The sequence below is a fragment of the Lissotriton helveticus genome, chromosome 9, assembly GCF_964261635.1.
Source record: "Lissotriton helveticus chromosome 9, aLisHel1.1, whole genome shotgun sequence".
NCBI classification, from domain to species: domain Eukaryota; kingdom Metazoa; phylum Chordata; class Amphibia; order Caudata; family Salamandridae; genus Lissotriton; species Lissotriton helveticus.
Window position 1 is genome coordinate 245,710,156 of NC_136070.1, and position 16,534 is coordinate 245,726,689.

The following is a 16,534-nucleotide window of genomic DNA, read 5'->3' on the forward strand; positions in this document are numbered from 1 at the left end:
TGCAGCTGTGGATTTATGTTCACATGTTTTAAGCCAGGCCATTAGTTTAATAGACCATGCTTCGGAGAAAAGATTCCTAGTTGTTTTTGGCCACGCCCCTTTTGGGACAACTCCCCTCCCACACACACACCTGTCTTTTTCATCACAATTATGAACTGGATTCTACAAAAAATTCCCGCAACTTTGGGCGTTCTTTATGAAAAGAAAGATATTTCTGACGCTACACTCTTATAGAAATAACTTCAAGCAAAGCATGCTAACGTTGTCACCTCTTTTTACAGGTAATACTAAAATGCCATGTAGTGGTCCGTATTTGGAGTCTACTGTTGCGGGTCACTAGGGTGCACTCCGCCAGCGTGGCAGCTCTGATTTTATCTCGTTGGGATCCTTTCAGCTTCGGGTTAAAGGTCGAAGGATTTTCGAGGAACTCGTGTCGGCTGGTCACATTTCTGTTCCGTGTGCCCGACAGTGGGGCGAGCAGGGGGTGGATGATGCAAGGGTAGGGATTGAGGGGTGGGGCGGACAGGAGGGGTTGCCCAACAGCCGTGTTTCCCGCACGGGATGGAGTGAAAGCGCAAGGAGGCGGCGGTGCGTTTTCACTTTTGTATTTATCCGGCAGGCTTTGATGTGATCCTCTTACTGGGGCTGCGTGCGGAGAGAAGAGGTGACGCACGGCGCGGGGGGCCAATGGCAGGCGGCCTCCGCTCGCATTAGAGGCGCGCGCTCCATTGATGAGAAGGGGCCGGCGCTGGCTCCGCTCCACACTCTGAGTTTACGCGAGTCTGCAGGGACGCGCGCGGGCTCTCCTGGACTCCGCACTCCGGCTGATAAGAGCAGGGCGCCCGCACTCCCGCTCCGCACGCACGCACCCGCCTCCCCTCTATCCGAACAGAATGGACACAGGCAAGCCGAGGGAGCTGAGCGCCGCCACCTGCAATGGGTACCCGCAGCCGGACAGGAAGCAGTCGGCGGCGGCGGCTGGGGGCTCGGCGGACGGAGCCGGCGCGGCGGCGGCTTCCTGGAAAGAGGAGCGGACGCGCAGCGAGGAGGATAACCAGATGAGCCTGCCGGCGCTGGCGGCCGCCTACAGCACCATCCTCCGCTCCCTGGGCGAGGACCCCGGGCGGCAGGGGCTGCTCAAGACCCCCTGGAGGGCGGCCAAGGCCATGCAGTTCTTCACCAAGGGCTACCAGGAGACCATCTCGGGTGAGTCCCGCTGACAGCAGCCTCTGTGCGCCGCTTCCGCCACGAGGAGCCACTGACAGGGAGTAGCATCTGACCTACTGGGAAGCAGCGTGCACAGCCGGCTCTGGGAAGTCCCCAGACTGGCAGGGTGTAAACGTTCACGTGAACTGTCGGGGCAGAAAGTACGCTGAGAAACATTAAAATGTGTGTGTGTGTGTGTGTGTGTGTGTGTATATATAGATAGATAGATAGATTGATATATCTATATAGGTATATATCTATCTATCTATAAACAGGTTGCCTCCAGTTGAAAATGCACTCATCAAGTAGTACATTTATTTTCAATGGGCTGCTTTGAAGGCTGCACAGATAAAACAAAGCAATGCCTGACACGTTTCAGAAGTTATTCCTTTCTCAAAGGCTGTATGCGCAAGTCCCAGCAAAATTAACTTCCAATAGATCCCCTTCTCATTAATGAGTGCATTTTCAACTGGAGACAACCTGTGTGTGTATATATATATATATATATATATATGTATGTATATGAAGTGAAGTAAGTCGAGAGGTACCCCTTGAGGAACCAAGGGAAATGGGGTTATACAACCAAAAGAAGAGAAGTTTCCCTTGAGACAATGCTAAGTGAAGGTTACGATACCAAGCCTCACGATGTCATAAGTACATACAATAGAAACATATAGGTAGTTAAAAATTCATTTATTTTGAATAACTTAAAAACACAGGAGTAAATTTCACTAATCTAGATCCCTAGTCTTAAAACACGGTTAAAACAATACACACAATTGCGACCTGCACAATTGAGAAGAAAAGACAGAACAGGTACAACATGCAATTGTTGAATACAGTTTGTATATTCTGGCTCCTTAGTGATAACACCAATATTGTATTGCTATGACATCAGCATATCAACTCTGGTGTTGGAGACTTGAATTATACCACTCTGTGCGTCGACGCGTTTCAGTGGGTTCTCCTTATAGTTACCACCTTTATCAAGACCAATGGTAAGCTGTCACAATCAGGGGGTAGATGTAATTGCCCCTGGATTCTTCATGAGGATCACTTCTTATAACGAGTACTCTGTGATCCGAACAATGGTTTCTAGTCGAGATATGGGTAGTATGTTGCTGCCAGTTGTCTAGCCTGTTTAAACTTATACGACTTATTATATTATCCCACTTTAGATGCGTGATCCACTTCAATTTGGAAAAAACCCTTATTATTGATTTGTTTCTAGGCCACACATGTCTTGAGTGATTGCCTTGCGGTCCCTGTTTCTTACAATAGTCTAGGACGTATGTTGGTTTAAAAACAGTGCCTCTTCTTCAGCCCTTTCTATGTAAAATCAGGAGGAAGGATATCCTGAAGGGTAGTACGTAGTTCCACTGTCAACAGTACTTCTTTAATGGCCTGTTGCGAAGACTACCTGATGAAAGTTGCATCGATCCGCTGTCTCTGGGGTTCTGCGTCGTATTGTGTGTATTGTTTTAACCGTGTTTTAAGACTAGGGATCTAGATTAGTGAAATTTACTCCTGTATATGTATATGTACATATGTGTGTGTGTGTATATATATATATATATATATATATATATATCCAACCAATTTCCCGAACGTCTCTCGCACTCCCAGCTGGCAAATGCTTCAGAGAAAGGGATACGGACACCAATTTTCGTGGAATTACAGGTTTTGTTTATTTGAGCCTTGTCAGATGCGTTTTGGTTATCAGAGTATCCTTGATCACTGGCGGAAACGCAGTCTGCTTGCTGTTTTTACACCATTTAAAAAAAAAAAAAAATATATATATATATATATATATATGTGTGTGTATGTATATATATATATATATATATATATATATATATATATAAATCCAAAGATATGTGTGGCTTATATGGGAAACTAGTCAACCCGGCTTAATATTAGGGACAGTAAATAAAGTTGATTTATGTTCAATTATTTAAAATTATTATATCCCAGCCAAGAAAGAGAAAGGGTGGAGGAGATAAAAGCAGAATAAAAGTAAACCTACAATAGCAGAGAGTGATAAAAAAAACACTACATGCGATCGAGGAATGTCTATACTGTTAAAGTGCGTCCCAATGAGTGCAGACTATTACAATCAGATGGTGATTCGTGCTTTCAATAATAAAGTATAAGGTGTGCCTGAAGCCAGCTTGTAATTGATGGAGTGGTGATGAGTTGCTTTAAAGTACTTTCAATAATAAAACATAATTTCTGTCGCAAGCCAGCTTGTGATTCATGGCGTAAGGATGAGCTGTTTTAAAGATGCATGCTGCTTCAGAGTTCCTTATTGGTGGGGCGCGGTTGTGTAGGGTTTGTGCCTTAGGCGCGCTTGTAAATAAAGGAGTGGCAATCAGATGCTATAAAGTGCTTCTAATAATAAATCATAATTTGTGCCTCAAGCAACCTTGTGGTTGATGGAGTGAAAACAAGCTGTTTTAAAAATGCGAGCAAGCTTCGTAGTTCCTTACTGGCGGGAGGCGACTCTGAGGGGTATGGTCCAGGCAGGTCAGGTGTAGACGTCCAGAATATCAAGGACATTTTGTCTATTACCTCTTTTCTTCCTTTATTTCAACCAAGGCAAGAGGTACATATTGTGACAAAAAGAGGGTGACTTTAATTGACTTATTGTAGTGCTGAATAATTCAGGAAACAAAGTTGACAATCATAAACATTTTTGGCTAAGAAAGACAATGAATTCTGTTACGAAATGGTCCAGTAGGATACATTGCAATATTAGGGAATACCCAAGAGAGAGCTCTTGCTGCAGAAAGAGTAAATTTGATTTGGTCACAGACTTGTATTGGACTAATTGATAATTTAGACAGGCCAAATAAAAAATCAAATTGACCACTATCAACATTATCTATTAAAAAAGAGTGTCTCCCCATTGAATAGGAGCAGTTGTTTTTCATCGGCTGTCCTTAAATAGCGCCTAGTGAGCCTTGTCCGTTCTCTCCAGGGGCATCCTACACGTTTTGGTTCCTCATGGAGAGGGTACTTATGATCCTTCTTCCTCACACATAGAAAGATCGGCGATGCCCATCTCCCCCTCCCTCGCTCTCCCTCCTCCCTTAGATCCTAAGAAGCTCGACTACCGCAATAACCAGCCACATACCCACATGGCAAACGTCCATGATACCAACCATGGAAAATTGATTTAAAAATAATCTGTTCCGGCTATTAAAAAGACACTGGTTACTTGTTTAACTGATAATTTTTTATGCTGCACACAGCAAGTGTATTATATTTGTTAGGAAATGTGTAAAGTTTATTTTACCTCTGTATCTGACCGAGCCAATTTCTCTTGATTTATATGCTTGTTGTCTGTTTTATTTTTCTTGTTAACCAACTATGTCAGGATGCACACACGCTACTATCACCCTTCGGTCAGTGCTGTACGTGAGTTCCTAAAGTGCAGCCTTTTGTCAGTGCTGTACATGAGCTCCTAAAGTGAAGCCTCCAGTCAGTGCTGTACATGAGCTCCTAAAGTGAAGCCTTCGGTCAGTGCTGTACATGAGCTCCTAAAGTGAAGCCTCCAGTCAGTGCTATACATGAGCTCCTAAAGTGAAGCCTCCGGTCAGTGCTATACACAAGTTCCTAAAGTGAAGCCTCCGGTCAGTGCTATACACGAGTTCCTAAAGTGAAGCCTCCGGTCAGTGCTATACACGAGTTCCTAAAGTGAAGCCTCCGGTCAGTGCTGTACATGAGCTCCTAAAGTGCAGCCTTACGTCAGTGCTGTACATGAGCTCCTAAAGTGAAGCCTCCAGTCAGTGCTGTACATGAGCTCCTAAAGTGAAGCCTCCGGTCAGTGCTGTACATGAGAAGCCTCCAGTCAGTGCTATACATGAGAAGCCTCCGATCAGTGCTGTACATGAGCTCCTAAAGTGAAGCCTCCAGTCAGTGCTATACACGAGTTCCTAAAGTGAAGCCTTCGGTCAGTGCTGTACATGAGCTCCTAAAGTGAAGCCTCCGGTCAGTGCCATACACGAGTTCCTAAAGTGCAGCCTTCGGTCAGTGCTGTAAATGAGTTCCTAAAGTGCAGCCTTCTATCAGTGCTGTACATGAGCTCCTAAAGTGAAGCCTTCGGTCAGTGCTATACACGAGTTCCTAAAGTGAAGCCATCGGTCAGTGCTGTACATGAGCTCCTAAAGTGAAGCCTCCGGTCAGTGCTATACATGAGCTCCTAAAGTGAAGCCTCCGGTCAGTGCTATACACGAGTTCCTAAAGTGAAGCCTCCGGTCAGTGCTATACACAAGTTCCTAAAGTGAAGGCTCCGGTCAGTGCTGTACATGAGCTCCTAAAGTGCAGCCTTAGGTCAGTGCTGTACATGAGCTCCTAAAGTGAAGCCTCCAGTCAGTGCTATACACGAGTTCCTAAAGTGCAGCCTTCGGTCAGTGCTATACACGAGTTCCTAAAGTGCAGCCTTCGGTCAGTGCTGTACATGAGCTCCTAAAGTGAAGCCTTCGGTCAGTGCTATACACAAGTTCCTAAAGTGAAGCCATCGGTCAGTGCTGTACATGAGCTCCGAAAGTGAAGTCTCCGGTCAGTGCTATACATGAGCTCCTAAAGTGAAGCCTCCGGTCAGTGCTATACACGAGTTCCTAAAGTGAAGTCTCCGGTCAGTGCTATACACAAGTTCCTAAAGTGAAGCCTCCGGTTACTGCTGTACATGAGCTCCTAAAGTGCAGCCTTCGGTCAGTGCTGTACATGAGCTCCTAAAGTGAAGCCTCCAGTCAGTGCTGTACATAAGCTCCTAAAGTGAAGCCTCTGGTCAGTGCTGTACATGAGACGCCTCCAGTCAGTGCTGTACATGAGAAGCCTCCAGTCAGTGCTGTACATGAGCTCCTAAAGTGCAGCCTCCAGTCAGTGCTGTACATGAGCTCCTAAAGTGAAGCCTCCGGTCAGTGCTGTACATGAGCTCCTAAAGTGCAGCTTTTGGTCATTGCTGTACATGAGCTCTTAAAGTGCAGCCTTTGGTCAGTGCTGTACATGAGCTCCTAAAGTGAAGCCTCTGGTCAGTGCTGTACATGAGAAGCCTCCAGTCAGTGCTGTACATGAGAAGCCTCCGGTCAGTGCTGTACATGAGCTCCTAAAGTGCAGCTTTTGGTCATTGCTGTACATGAGCTCCTAAAGTGCAGCCTTTGGTCAGTGCTGTACATGAGCTCCTAAAGTGCAGCTTTTGGTCATTGCTGTACATGAGCTCCTAAAGTGCAGCCTTTGGTCAGTGCTGTACATGAGCTTCTAAAGTGAGGCCTCCGGTCAGTGCTGTACATGAGCTGCTAAAGTGAAGCCTTCGGTCAGCGCTGTACATGAGCTCCTAAAGTGAAACCTCCGGTCAGTGCTGTACATGAGAAGCCTCCAGTCAGTGCTATACATGAGAAGCCTCCGGTCAGTGCTGTACATGAGCTCCTAAAGTGCAGCCTCCAGTCAGTGCTGTACATGAGCTCCTTAAGTGAAGCCTCCGGTCAGTGCTGTACATGAGAAGCCTCCAGTCAGTGCTGTACATGAGCTCCTATAGTGCAGCTTCCAGTCAGTGCTGTACATGAGCTCCTAAAGTGAAGACTCCGGTCAGTGGTGTACATGAGCTCCTATAGTGCGGCCTTCGGTCAGTGCTGTACATGAGCTCCTAAAGTGCAGCTTTTGGTAATTGCTGTACACGAGCTCTTAAATTGCAGCCTTCGGTCAGTGCTGTACATGAGCTCCTAAAGTGAGGCCTCCGGTCAGTGCTGTACATGAGTTCCTAAAGTGCAGCCTTTGGTCAGTGCTGTACATGAGCTCCTAAAGTACAGCCTTTGGTCAGTGCTGTACATGAGCTCCTTAAGTGCAGCCTTGGGTCAGTGCTGTACATGAGTTCCTAAAGTAAAGCCTCCGGTCAGTGCTGTACATGAGTTCCTAAAGTGTAGTCTTCGGTCAGTGCTGTAAATGAGTTACTAAAGTGCAGCCTTCGGTCAGTGCTGTACATGAGCTCCTAAAGTGCAGCCTTCGGTCAGTGCTGTACATGAGCTCCTAAAGTGCAGCCTTTGGTCAGTTCTGTACATGAGCTCCTAAAGTGCAGCTTTCGGTCAGTGCTGTAAATGAGTTACTAAAGTGCAGCTTTCGATCAGTGCTGTAAATGAGTTACTAAAGTGCAGCCTTCTGTCAGTGCTGTACATGAGCTCCTTAAGTGCAGCCTTCGGTCAGTGCTTTAAATGAGTTCCTAAAGTGCAGCCTATCATAAACATTGATCAATCCAGAGAGGCTGAATAGGGATAATTGATGAATGACTGCTCCTTGAGAAAGATGCAGTCCGATTGGTACTTCTACCTGCAGGCTGTTCACCTTTTGATACATTGTGACTTAACTGAATGTGGAAAGTATGCAGTAGCTCTCCTGCTGCCCTAGGTGGCGGCGGCGCCGTCTTTTTTCAAAATTGTTTGTGTTTGATTTATCAGAATAATATGATCCCCCGGAGTGGGTGTCACAGAAGTAAGCAATGACTATTTAATACAAAAGAAAGAAAGTTATCACTGGTGCTTTTCTAATTTTTTTTGAGAGCCGGATAATTATGCATCAGCTCATAAAAAGTAGGCTATTGGAAAGGAAACATTGGCAAACCCAATAGGTCTTGCCTATACAAGAACTTTTGGCTTTAACAATATGTTTTCTGCCATGTTGTACACCAGTGTGGCTACTGTTCAGCTTGGCTAAAAGTTAGTGACATGTCCTAGAGTGAGGGGAGTACAGTGTCGTAGACTGGATTTGTTGAAGTAGAGCGTCGTAGAGTGTAGTCGGGAGGAGTAGTGTCGTAGAGACTGTCGTAGAGTGCAGTGTTGTAAAGTGCAGTGGCTTGGAAAAGGGTGAAGTGGGTTGGAGTAGATTGAGGTAGTGGGGTGGATTGGATTGGGGTAGATTGGGTTGGATTGGATTGCAGTAGAGTGGGTTAACCTAGGATGAGTGGGTGGACTGGTTGGGGTGGATTGGAGTAAGGGGTGAAATGGGGCTAGGTGGATTGGATTGGGGTGGGTTGAAGTGAGGTGGATTAGATTGGTTTGGGGTGGATTGGATTAGAGTAGGGCGGTTTGGAGTGGGGTGAATTAGGGTGAAGGGGTGGATTGCACTGGACTGGACTAGAGGGGGTAGAATGGACTGTACTGGACGGGGTGGATTGGATTGGAGTGGGGTAGTTGGATTAGACTGGGGTAGATTGCAGTGGGGTGAAATGGATGGAGTGGATTGGACTGGGGTGTGGTATATTTGAGTGTGGTGTGCTGGATGTATTGGACTGAGTGGGGTGGACTAAACTCGGGTGGCGTGGATTGGAATGGGGTAGAGTGGGGTGGATTGGAGTAGAGTGGGTGGATTGGACTGCAGTGGACTGGGGGATTGGAGTGGGGTCGACTGGATGGAGTGGATTAAATTACAGTAGGGTGGATTGAAATGGGGTGGGTTGGATTTGGCTGTATTGAGGTCGATTGGAATAGGGCAGATTGTTTTGGATTGGAGTGGGGATGATTTTGGAGTGAAGCAGATTGTTTTGGACTTGAGTGGAGCAGATTGGAGTGGAGCTCGTGGCGTAGCTAGACCTGCGGCCGCCCATGGCGGCCCCTGAGTTTGCAGTCCTGCGACCGCCATCTGAAGTGCGATTTCTGCAGCGGCTGCTGACTCCCCCGCGACGGCCACGGGTAAGACCACCGCCCTCCAAAGTTATGCCGCCAGGAACGTCCCGTACCCCCCTTGCTACGCCACTGAGCGGGGCAGATTTTTGGAATTGGAGTGGGTGGATTGTTTTGGACTGGAGTGGGGCAGAATGTTCTGGACTGGAGTGAGGTGGATTGTGGTAGATTGGGTTGTAGTGGGGTGGATTGGAGCTGGAGTGGGGTGAGGTGGACTGGATTGGAGTGGTGTAGATTAGATTGGGCTGCATTGGGGTGGGTTGGATTGGTGTGGGGTAGATTGGATTAGAGTGGAGTTGATTGGAATGGGGTGAATTGGGATGGAGTGGCTCGATTCGGGTAAAGTGGACTGGATTAAAATGGGACAAATTGGAGAGAGGCAGATTGGAGTGGGGGGAGTATTTTGGATTGGAGTGGGGTGGATTTGAGTGGGGTGGATTGGAGTAGGGTTTATTGTTTTGGATTGGGGCACATTGGAATGGGCAAATTGTTTTGGATTGGACCGGGGCAGATTGTTTTAGACTGGAATTGCCCCGTGTTTTGGATTGGAGTGGGGTAGATTGCTGTGGATTGGTGTCAGGCAGATTGCAGTAGGGCGAATTGTTTTGGATTGGAGTGGGGCAGATTGTTTAGAGCAGATTGGAGTGGGGCAGATTGTTTTGACTTGGGTTGGATTGTGGTGGATGGTATTGGAGTGGGGTGGATTGGGGAGGGAGTGGGGTGGATTGGATTGGGGTGAGGTTGATTGGAGTGGGGTAGATTGGATTGGTGTGGGTGGATAACAGTGGGGTGGGGTGCATCGGAGTGGGGTGGATTGGTATGGGGTGAATTGGGATAGAATGCATGGGTAGGGGTGAGGTGGAATGGTTTGGCGTGGGGCGGATTGGAGTGAGGCCGACTGTTTTGGATTAGAGTGGGGCCGACTGTTTTGGATTAGAGTGGGGCCGACTGTTTTGGATTAGAGTGGGGCCGACTGTTTTGGATTAGAGTGGGGCCAACTGTTTTGGATTGGAGTGGGGCAGATTGTTTTGGATTGGAGTGGGGCAGATTGGAGTGCAGAAGATTCGAGTGGGGCAGATTTTGTTAGAATTTGAGAGGGGTGGGTTGTGAGGTTTTGGAGTGTGGTTGATTGGAGTAGATTGGATTGTGGTGAGCAGATTGGACTGGGTGACTGGTTTAGATTGGAGTGGGGTGGATTGGATTTGTCTGGGGTGGATTGGATTTAGTTTGGCGGATTTGAGTGGGGTCAGGTGCGGAGTATTGGCATGGATTGGAATGGGGAAGATTGGAGTGGGGTGAATTGGGGTGTACTGCACAATTATGTTTTAAAGCATAATTTCAGAAAATACACATAAGAAAGAAACAACGTTGCTTTGCAATAGAACAACCCTCGTCTTTCTAGAACAGTGCCCCAAAACAAAAGAAAACACGAGTGCAAAGTGAGAAAAGAAGAATTGGCAAAATAAAAGGAAGATAACTATAGAAAATGCATTTTTACAGTTTTGTTTGTCTTGCTGGGTACGTTTTTGCCTGTTACTAGCCCTCTGTGTGCAGGGTACTAAAAGTTAAAAAGAACAAAATAGTACCTCAATCCCGTCAGGGGCAGCGGACTGATACTGATGGTGAATCAAATCAATCAGTGCTTGGTCCCTGCTCCACAGAGAGTAACGGAAATGATGTTAGCCCTGCAGTGACTAATTACGAGGCTGTAAAAAAAAGTGCCATGCAAGTGAAAATATGGGTAACCAACGAGTGGGCTCCAAGCTCTTTTTGTTAACAACTGTTTCGCTAGCGAGACGCATGCATTCCTCCCAGCCTCGTCCCTAAAAAAAAAAGTACGCATTTATTGATTTTTTACCTAATGCGGAGGAATCCATAAACCGAGGGAAGAGGTGACGTGAATCTGGACAGTGACAAGCTAGGTAGGCTATGTGTTGGGGCAACGTCTGGGCAGTGCTAGGCGCAGTCCGGTGGCGGGAAAACAGGGCTGTGAAGTGTCCAGAGGTTAGCCCATCTCCGCTGGAGTGACGGGGGGACATAGCCTGGTGCCATGGTGTTAAAGGGATGGATGGGGAGGAAAAGACATGTATGTAGAGGGCTGAGTGAGGCAGAAGTCAAGCGTGGGCCTGCGGGGCGCGGTGGAGGGACTAGTCAGGTTTAATAAAGCTCATAGGGGAAGGTCATCGTTGGATGTAAAACCGTAGAAAGTGAGTGCAAAGGTGTCCCATTCTTGTTAGATTGGGTGCTTGCATTGGTGACGTACCTCAGCATAGCATAGGGCTTCACCCTCGGCTTTCCCCATTTGCATATTGCCTCATACCATGTCGCAACTAGTGGTGCAGAAGGGGCCCTCCCTTTCAGAATGAGGATTCTCTTAGCCAACAATAGTGCCACGCCTGCAAAGCACGTCCTCACATTATAGCGCTGCTTCCGCCTAAATATGCCTAAAGCACAAGCCTCCCATGCAGGGCTTTAAGTGGGATGAAATACCTGGGCGGTCTCTCAGAGGGGCATGGCCATTGTAATTAAGGGCGTGGCTTCACACACTTAAGCAAAAAATCTGTGCTTAGCATAGTATGCCGCCCGACTTGTATTTTGCTGTTTCTGTCATTGCATACATATATATGATACAACAAGCTACATCCTACCTACAACAAGTCAGGACTATTGGCTTTGTCAATAGTTGTTAGTTGCATGAGATAAATAATTAGCAACTAGGGCTTGTATATATAATACTGAAAAATCTTCCACTTAAAGCCCTGTTGACACCACAACAATGTTGGTGCTCCCGAGTTTCAAAAAGAGAAGGGAAATCCAGAGAGAAAATTACAATCTAAAGGATTTCCCTTCCCCTTGAACGCTCACCTGGCGTAATGGCTGCCATAACTTCCCCACTAGTGAGAAGAGCAGTGTGAGTAGGCGCACATGGATGAGCCTGGTGTCACTGCAGTCCGGAAAAAAACGGCCCGCTTGTGCCAGTGCACAAAACAGAGCCCGATAGAGACCTGTTTCGAGGCCCCCCGTCAATAAACTGCCGGTGCTCAGCACCGGTGAGACCCGGTCCACTTAAAGCCCTGCTCCCATGTGAAAATATCGGGGAGCGCCGTGTCCTCTGGCAGCACGCTATGGCAGCGACCCTCTGGGCCGGTCACCCCACGCACCGCGCACACTCCCTGTGAGTGAGCCCAGGCTGCCCCCGATCCCGCTGAGTGCCGCTGCTGCCCGTAGCTGTGCTCCTGATCGTTGTATTCCTGTCACTGCCTCTGTTGCGTGTTTGTCATTCTTTCGTTTTTGCCTCTATTGCGTGTTATCGTTTCTGCCTCTGTTTCGTGTCTAGTATCTCCCACTGTAGAGTTTTGCTTTGTAGCTTGCCTTTGCTTCTCGTCGTTGCCTCTGTTTAGCGTATTTGTGCCCCCTGCCGCGTTCCCGCCCTCTCCCCGCCGCTGCTCCCCTGCGGCCCGCCCCTTTCTTTTCTGTATCCCTCCCATTGGCCGCCCCGCTCCCGCCTCCCAGCTGCTCCTCCCTTCCACTTGGCCATTTATGACGGAGTGCACGCGTACGCGCAGCGTTCACGCGCAGCGGGCGCGCCGATTGTGCGCCGAAGGCGCGCCAAAGGCAAGCCCGTCTGCGCCCTTCCGTGCCTGGACCACGCCCAGCGCCAGGACCCCTGGCCCCCGACGTTGCCAGCCCACACGACGGACCTACGACGCCGCCACGCTCATCACACTCAAACCCGACCGAAACCGAGCCTGCTACCGAGCCACCCGAGACGCACCCACGGACCCTTCACCTGTCAAGCCTGCAAATTCTCCCGACCTGCACCGCACCCGCCAAGCCGAGCACCAGCAACAATCACCTCAAGTGCATCCTGCTCAACACCCGATCCGTCCACAGACACGCCATCGAACTTTGGAACCTGCTCGACACAACTTCAACAGCCGTCGCCTTCCTAACAGAAACCTGGATGAACGCCTCCTCTGCGCCCGACATCGCCATCGCCATCCCGGACGGATACAAGATCACCTGGAGGGACCGCATCAACCAGACTGCAGGAGGCGTCGCCATCGTACACAAGAACACCATCCGCATCACGACCGACTCCAACGACACCTTCTCCGCCGCCGAGCACCTCCACTTCCAGATACACACCGACCCAAAGACGACCCTCAGAGGCACCCTCATCTACAGACCCCCGGGACCACGCACACAATTCAGCGAAGACATCATGGACTTCATCAGCCCGCACGCCCTCCCCTCCGCTGACTACATCCTCCTAGGGGACCTCAACTTCCACCTGGAGAACAACAAGGACCGCAACACCGCCGCCCTACTGGACAACCTCGCCAACCTCGGACGCAAGTAACTGGTCAACACCCCCACCCACTACGCCGGCCACACGCTTGACCCCGTCTTCTCATCCAGCAAGCACATCACCTTCAGCCACTCCACCGGACTTCACTGGACCGACCACAGCTGTGTCCACTTCAGCTTCAGAAGAACCACGACCCACCACCACCCGCAACAGGTTCCTCGCAGGAGCTGGAGCAAGATCACCACAGAGCAGCTCACCACCTCCCTCAGCCATAACCCTCCCACCAGCACAACGGACCCCAACCAAGCAGCCCGCAACTTCACACAGTGGCTGACCGCCTGCGCCGATGACCTCGCGCCACTGAAGAACCCTCCCAGCAGACCTAGAAGCAAGAAAGCCTCCTGGTTCACCGACGAACTCAAGGACTCCAAGAAGAACTGCCGCACCCTCGAGAAAGCCTGGCTCCTCGACCAGACCGCAGACAACATGACCGCCCTCAAACACGCCACCCGCAAGCACCACCAGCTTATCCGCACCACCAAGAAAACAGCACTGAAGGAACGACTGGACAACAACGCCCACGACAGCAAGGAACTCTTCAGCATCGTCAAGGAGTTCTCCAACCCCAGCACCGGCAACAACGACATCACTCCTTCACAAGATCTCTGCGACTCTCTCGCCTCGTTCTTCCACCGCAAGATTGCCGACATCCACAACAGCTTTGGCGCACCAACCACGTACCCAACCGTCGAACCAACGCCCCCCACTGCCACCCTCTGCACCTGGACCACGGTAACCACCGAAGACACAGCCCGCATGATGAACACCATCCATTCCGGATCTCCAACCGACCCCTGCCCCACCACGTCTTCAACAAGGCCGACTCCACCATCGCACCCCAACTCCGGGACATCATCAACACCTCCTTCAACACCGCCACCTTCCCGGAGAGCTGGAAGCACGCCGAACTCAGCGCCCTACTGAAGAAACCAACAGGGGACCCCACCGATCTCAAGAACTTCCGCCCCATCTCGCTCCTCCCTTTTCCGGCCAAAGTCATCGAGAAGACCGTCAACAGACAGCTTGCTGCCTTCCTCGAGACGAACGGATCCCTCGACCCCTCGCAGTCCGGTTTCCGAGCCAACCACAGCACCGAGACCGCCCTCATCGCAGCCACCGACGACATCAGAACCCTGCTCGACAACGGGGAAACAGCGGCCCTCATCCTCCTGGACCTCTCTGCAGCGTTTGACACTGTCTGCCACCGCACCCTAACTCAACGCCTCAGCAACATCGGTATCCAAGGGAAGGCACTGGAGTGGATCATTTCGTTCCTCGCCGGAAGAACACAGAGAGTCTCCCCCCGTTTCGATCCGAGGCCACCGAAGTCATCTGCGGCGTACCGCAAGGATCATCACTCAGCCCCACCCTCTTCAACGTCTACATGAGACCTCTTGCAGCCATCGCACGCCAACACAACCTCAACATCATCTCCTACGCCGACGACACCCAGCTGATCCTCTCCCTCACCAGAGACCCCGCCACCGCCAGAACTAGCCTACACGAAGGGATGAAAGACGTTGCCGAGTGGATGAAGAACAGCCGCCTGAAGCTGAACTCAGACAAGACGGAAGTCCTCATTCTGGGACCATCGCCCTCCGCCTGGGACGACTCTTGGTGGCCCCCCGCCCTGGGCACCACCCCCAAGCCAACAGACCACGCACGCAACCTGGGCTTCATCCTGGACTCCTCCCTCTCGATGACCAGACAAGTCAACGCCGTCTCCTCATCATGCTTCAACACCCTACGCATGCTCCGCAAGATCTTCCGATGGATCCAGACCGAGACCAGGAAGACGGTCACCCAGGCACTCGTCACCAGCCGACTGACTACGGAAACACCCTCTACGCCGGAACCACAGCCAAGCTACAGAAAAGACTCCCAACGCATCCAGAACGCCTCCGCCCGACTCATCCTGGACATCCCCCGACGCAGCCACATCTCCGGCCACCTGAGGGACCTGCACTGGCTCCCCGTCAGCAAGAGGATCACGTTCAGGCTCCTCACCCACGCACACAAGTCTCTCCACGACCTGGGCACCAAGTACCTAAACGACCGCCTGACCTTCTACACGCCCACCCGCCAGCTACGTTCTTCAAGCCTCGCCCTCGCCGCCATACCACGCATCCGAAGAGCCACCGCCGGGGGAAGATCCTTCTCCTACCTGGCAGCCAAGACATGGAACTCCCTCCCCATCCACCTTCGGCTGACCCAGGACCACCTCGCCTTCAGGAGACAACTCAAGACCTGGCTGTTCGAGCAGTAGCGGACCCTCCCCCAAGCGCCTTGAGACCCTTCCGGGTGAGTAGTGCGCTATACAAATGCTATGATTGATTGATTGATTGATTGATCGCCTGCCAATAGATCACAAGGGCCTGACAGGACCACAGCATGTGGAGGGGACCTGCATCCACCGAGGGGGCGTCGACTCCTTCTTGGCATTGATTACTGCCTGAACATGTGATTTGAACCATAAAGGGCTATCCAGATGTCCTAACATCAGCTTGCTATCTTCTGCAGTTCTGGAGGGGGGCTCTCCGTTAAACATATGTCACAAAAACTTTCTGAAATTCTACTTTCGCAGTGCTAGGCAGAATGTCACCTCCTAAAAAGCCATTGACAGATGTCCTTTTCAGACCCCCACAAGGTCTGTTTGTGGTGCTTGAGACGTAAGCAGAATTCCAACTTGAGCGAGTAGCGCGACCTCATGCACTTTAAGGGTATAAAAGAGCGCGAGGCAAAGCAGTTCATGGCACTCGTGTGACCAGGGGTGTCATGGACTCCCGCTGTAGCAGCTACAGCTGGGGGTGGGGTTCTTTATGGACCTCTTTTGTCTGCAACTCGACAGACAAAGGCCCATCATTAACGCTGAAATACAGCATCAATAGAAGAGTAGCAGGAGCGAGGAAACAATGTCTGGGTAAAAGGAAAGAAGGAATATCGGAAGGATGAGAGAAGAGAAGGAATTATGCATGAATGAGTATGTGGATAAGTGAGTGGATGAAAGGATGTGTGAATGACAGGTGGATGGACAGGTGAAAATATGTCACAGTACAGGGATGGTGGATGGATGAATGAGTGAATGGATAGATGGATGGAAAGAATGGTAGAGTAAAGGGAGGGATGGATGAGTGAAGGGATAGATGGATGGACAGGTGAAAGGATGGCAGAGTAAAGGGATGGATGCATGAGTGAGTGAAGAGATCAGTGAATGGATGGCTGAGTGGATGGATGATGAATGGATGGCAGAATGAATGGTAGAGTGGATGCAGAGTGGATGGAT

General features: G+C 50.0%; 1 protein-coding gene across 1 annotated transcript in view; it reads left to right on the forward strand.

Moving 5' to 3' along the window:
* Positions 1-528: 528 nt before the first annotated feature.
* Positions 529-16,534, forward strand: part of GCH1 (GTP cyclohydrolase 1) — a 219,160-nt gene continuing 203,154 nt past the window's right edge. The window contains exon 1 of the mRNA XM_078659837.1: positions 529-1,206. Within this exon, the coding sequence (XP_078515963.1) occupies positions 894-1,206 (313 nt within the window). The 5' untranslated portion in view covers positions 529-893. The remainder of the gene's footprint in view (positions 1,207-16,534) is intronic.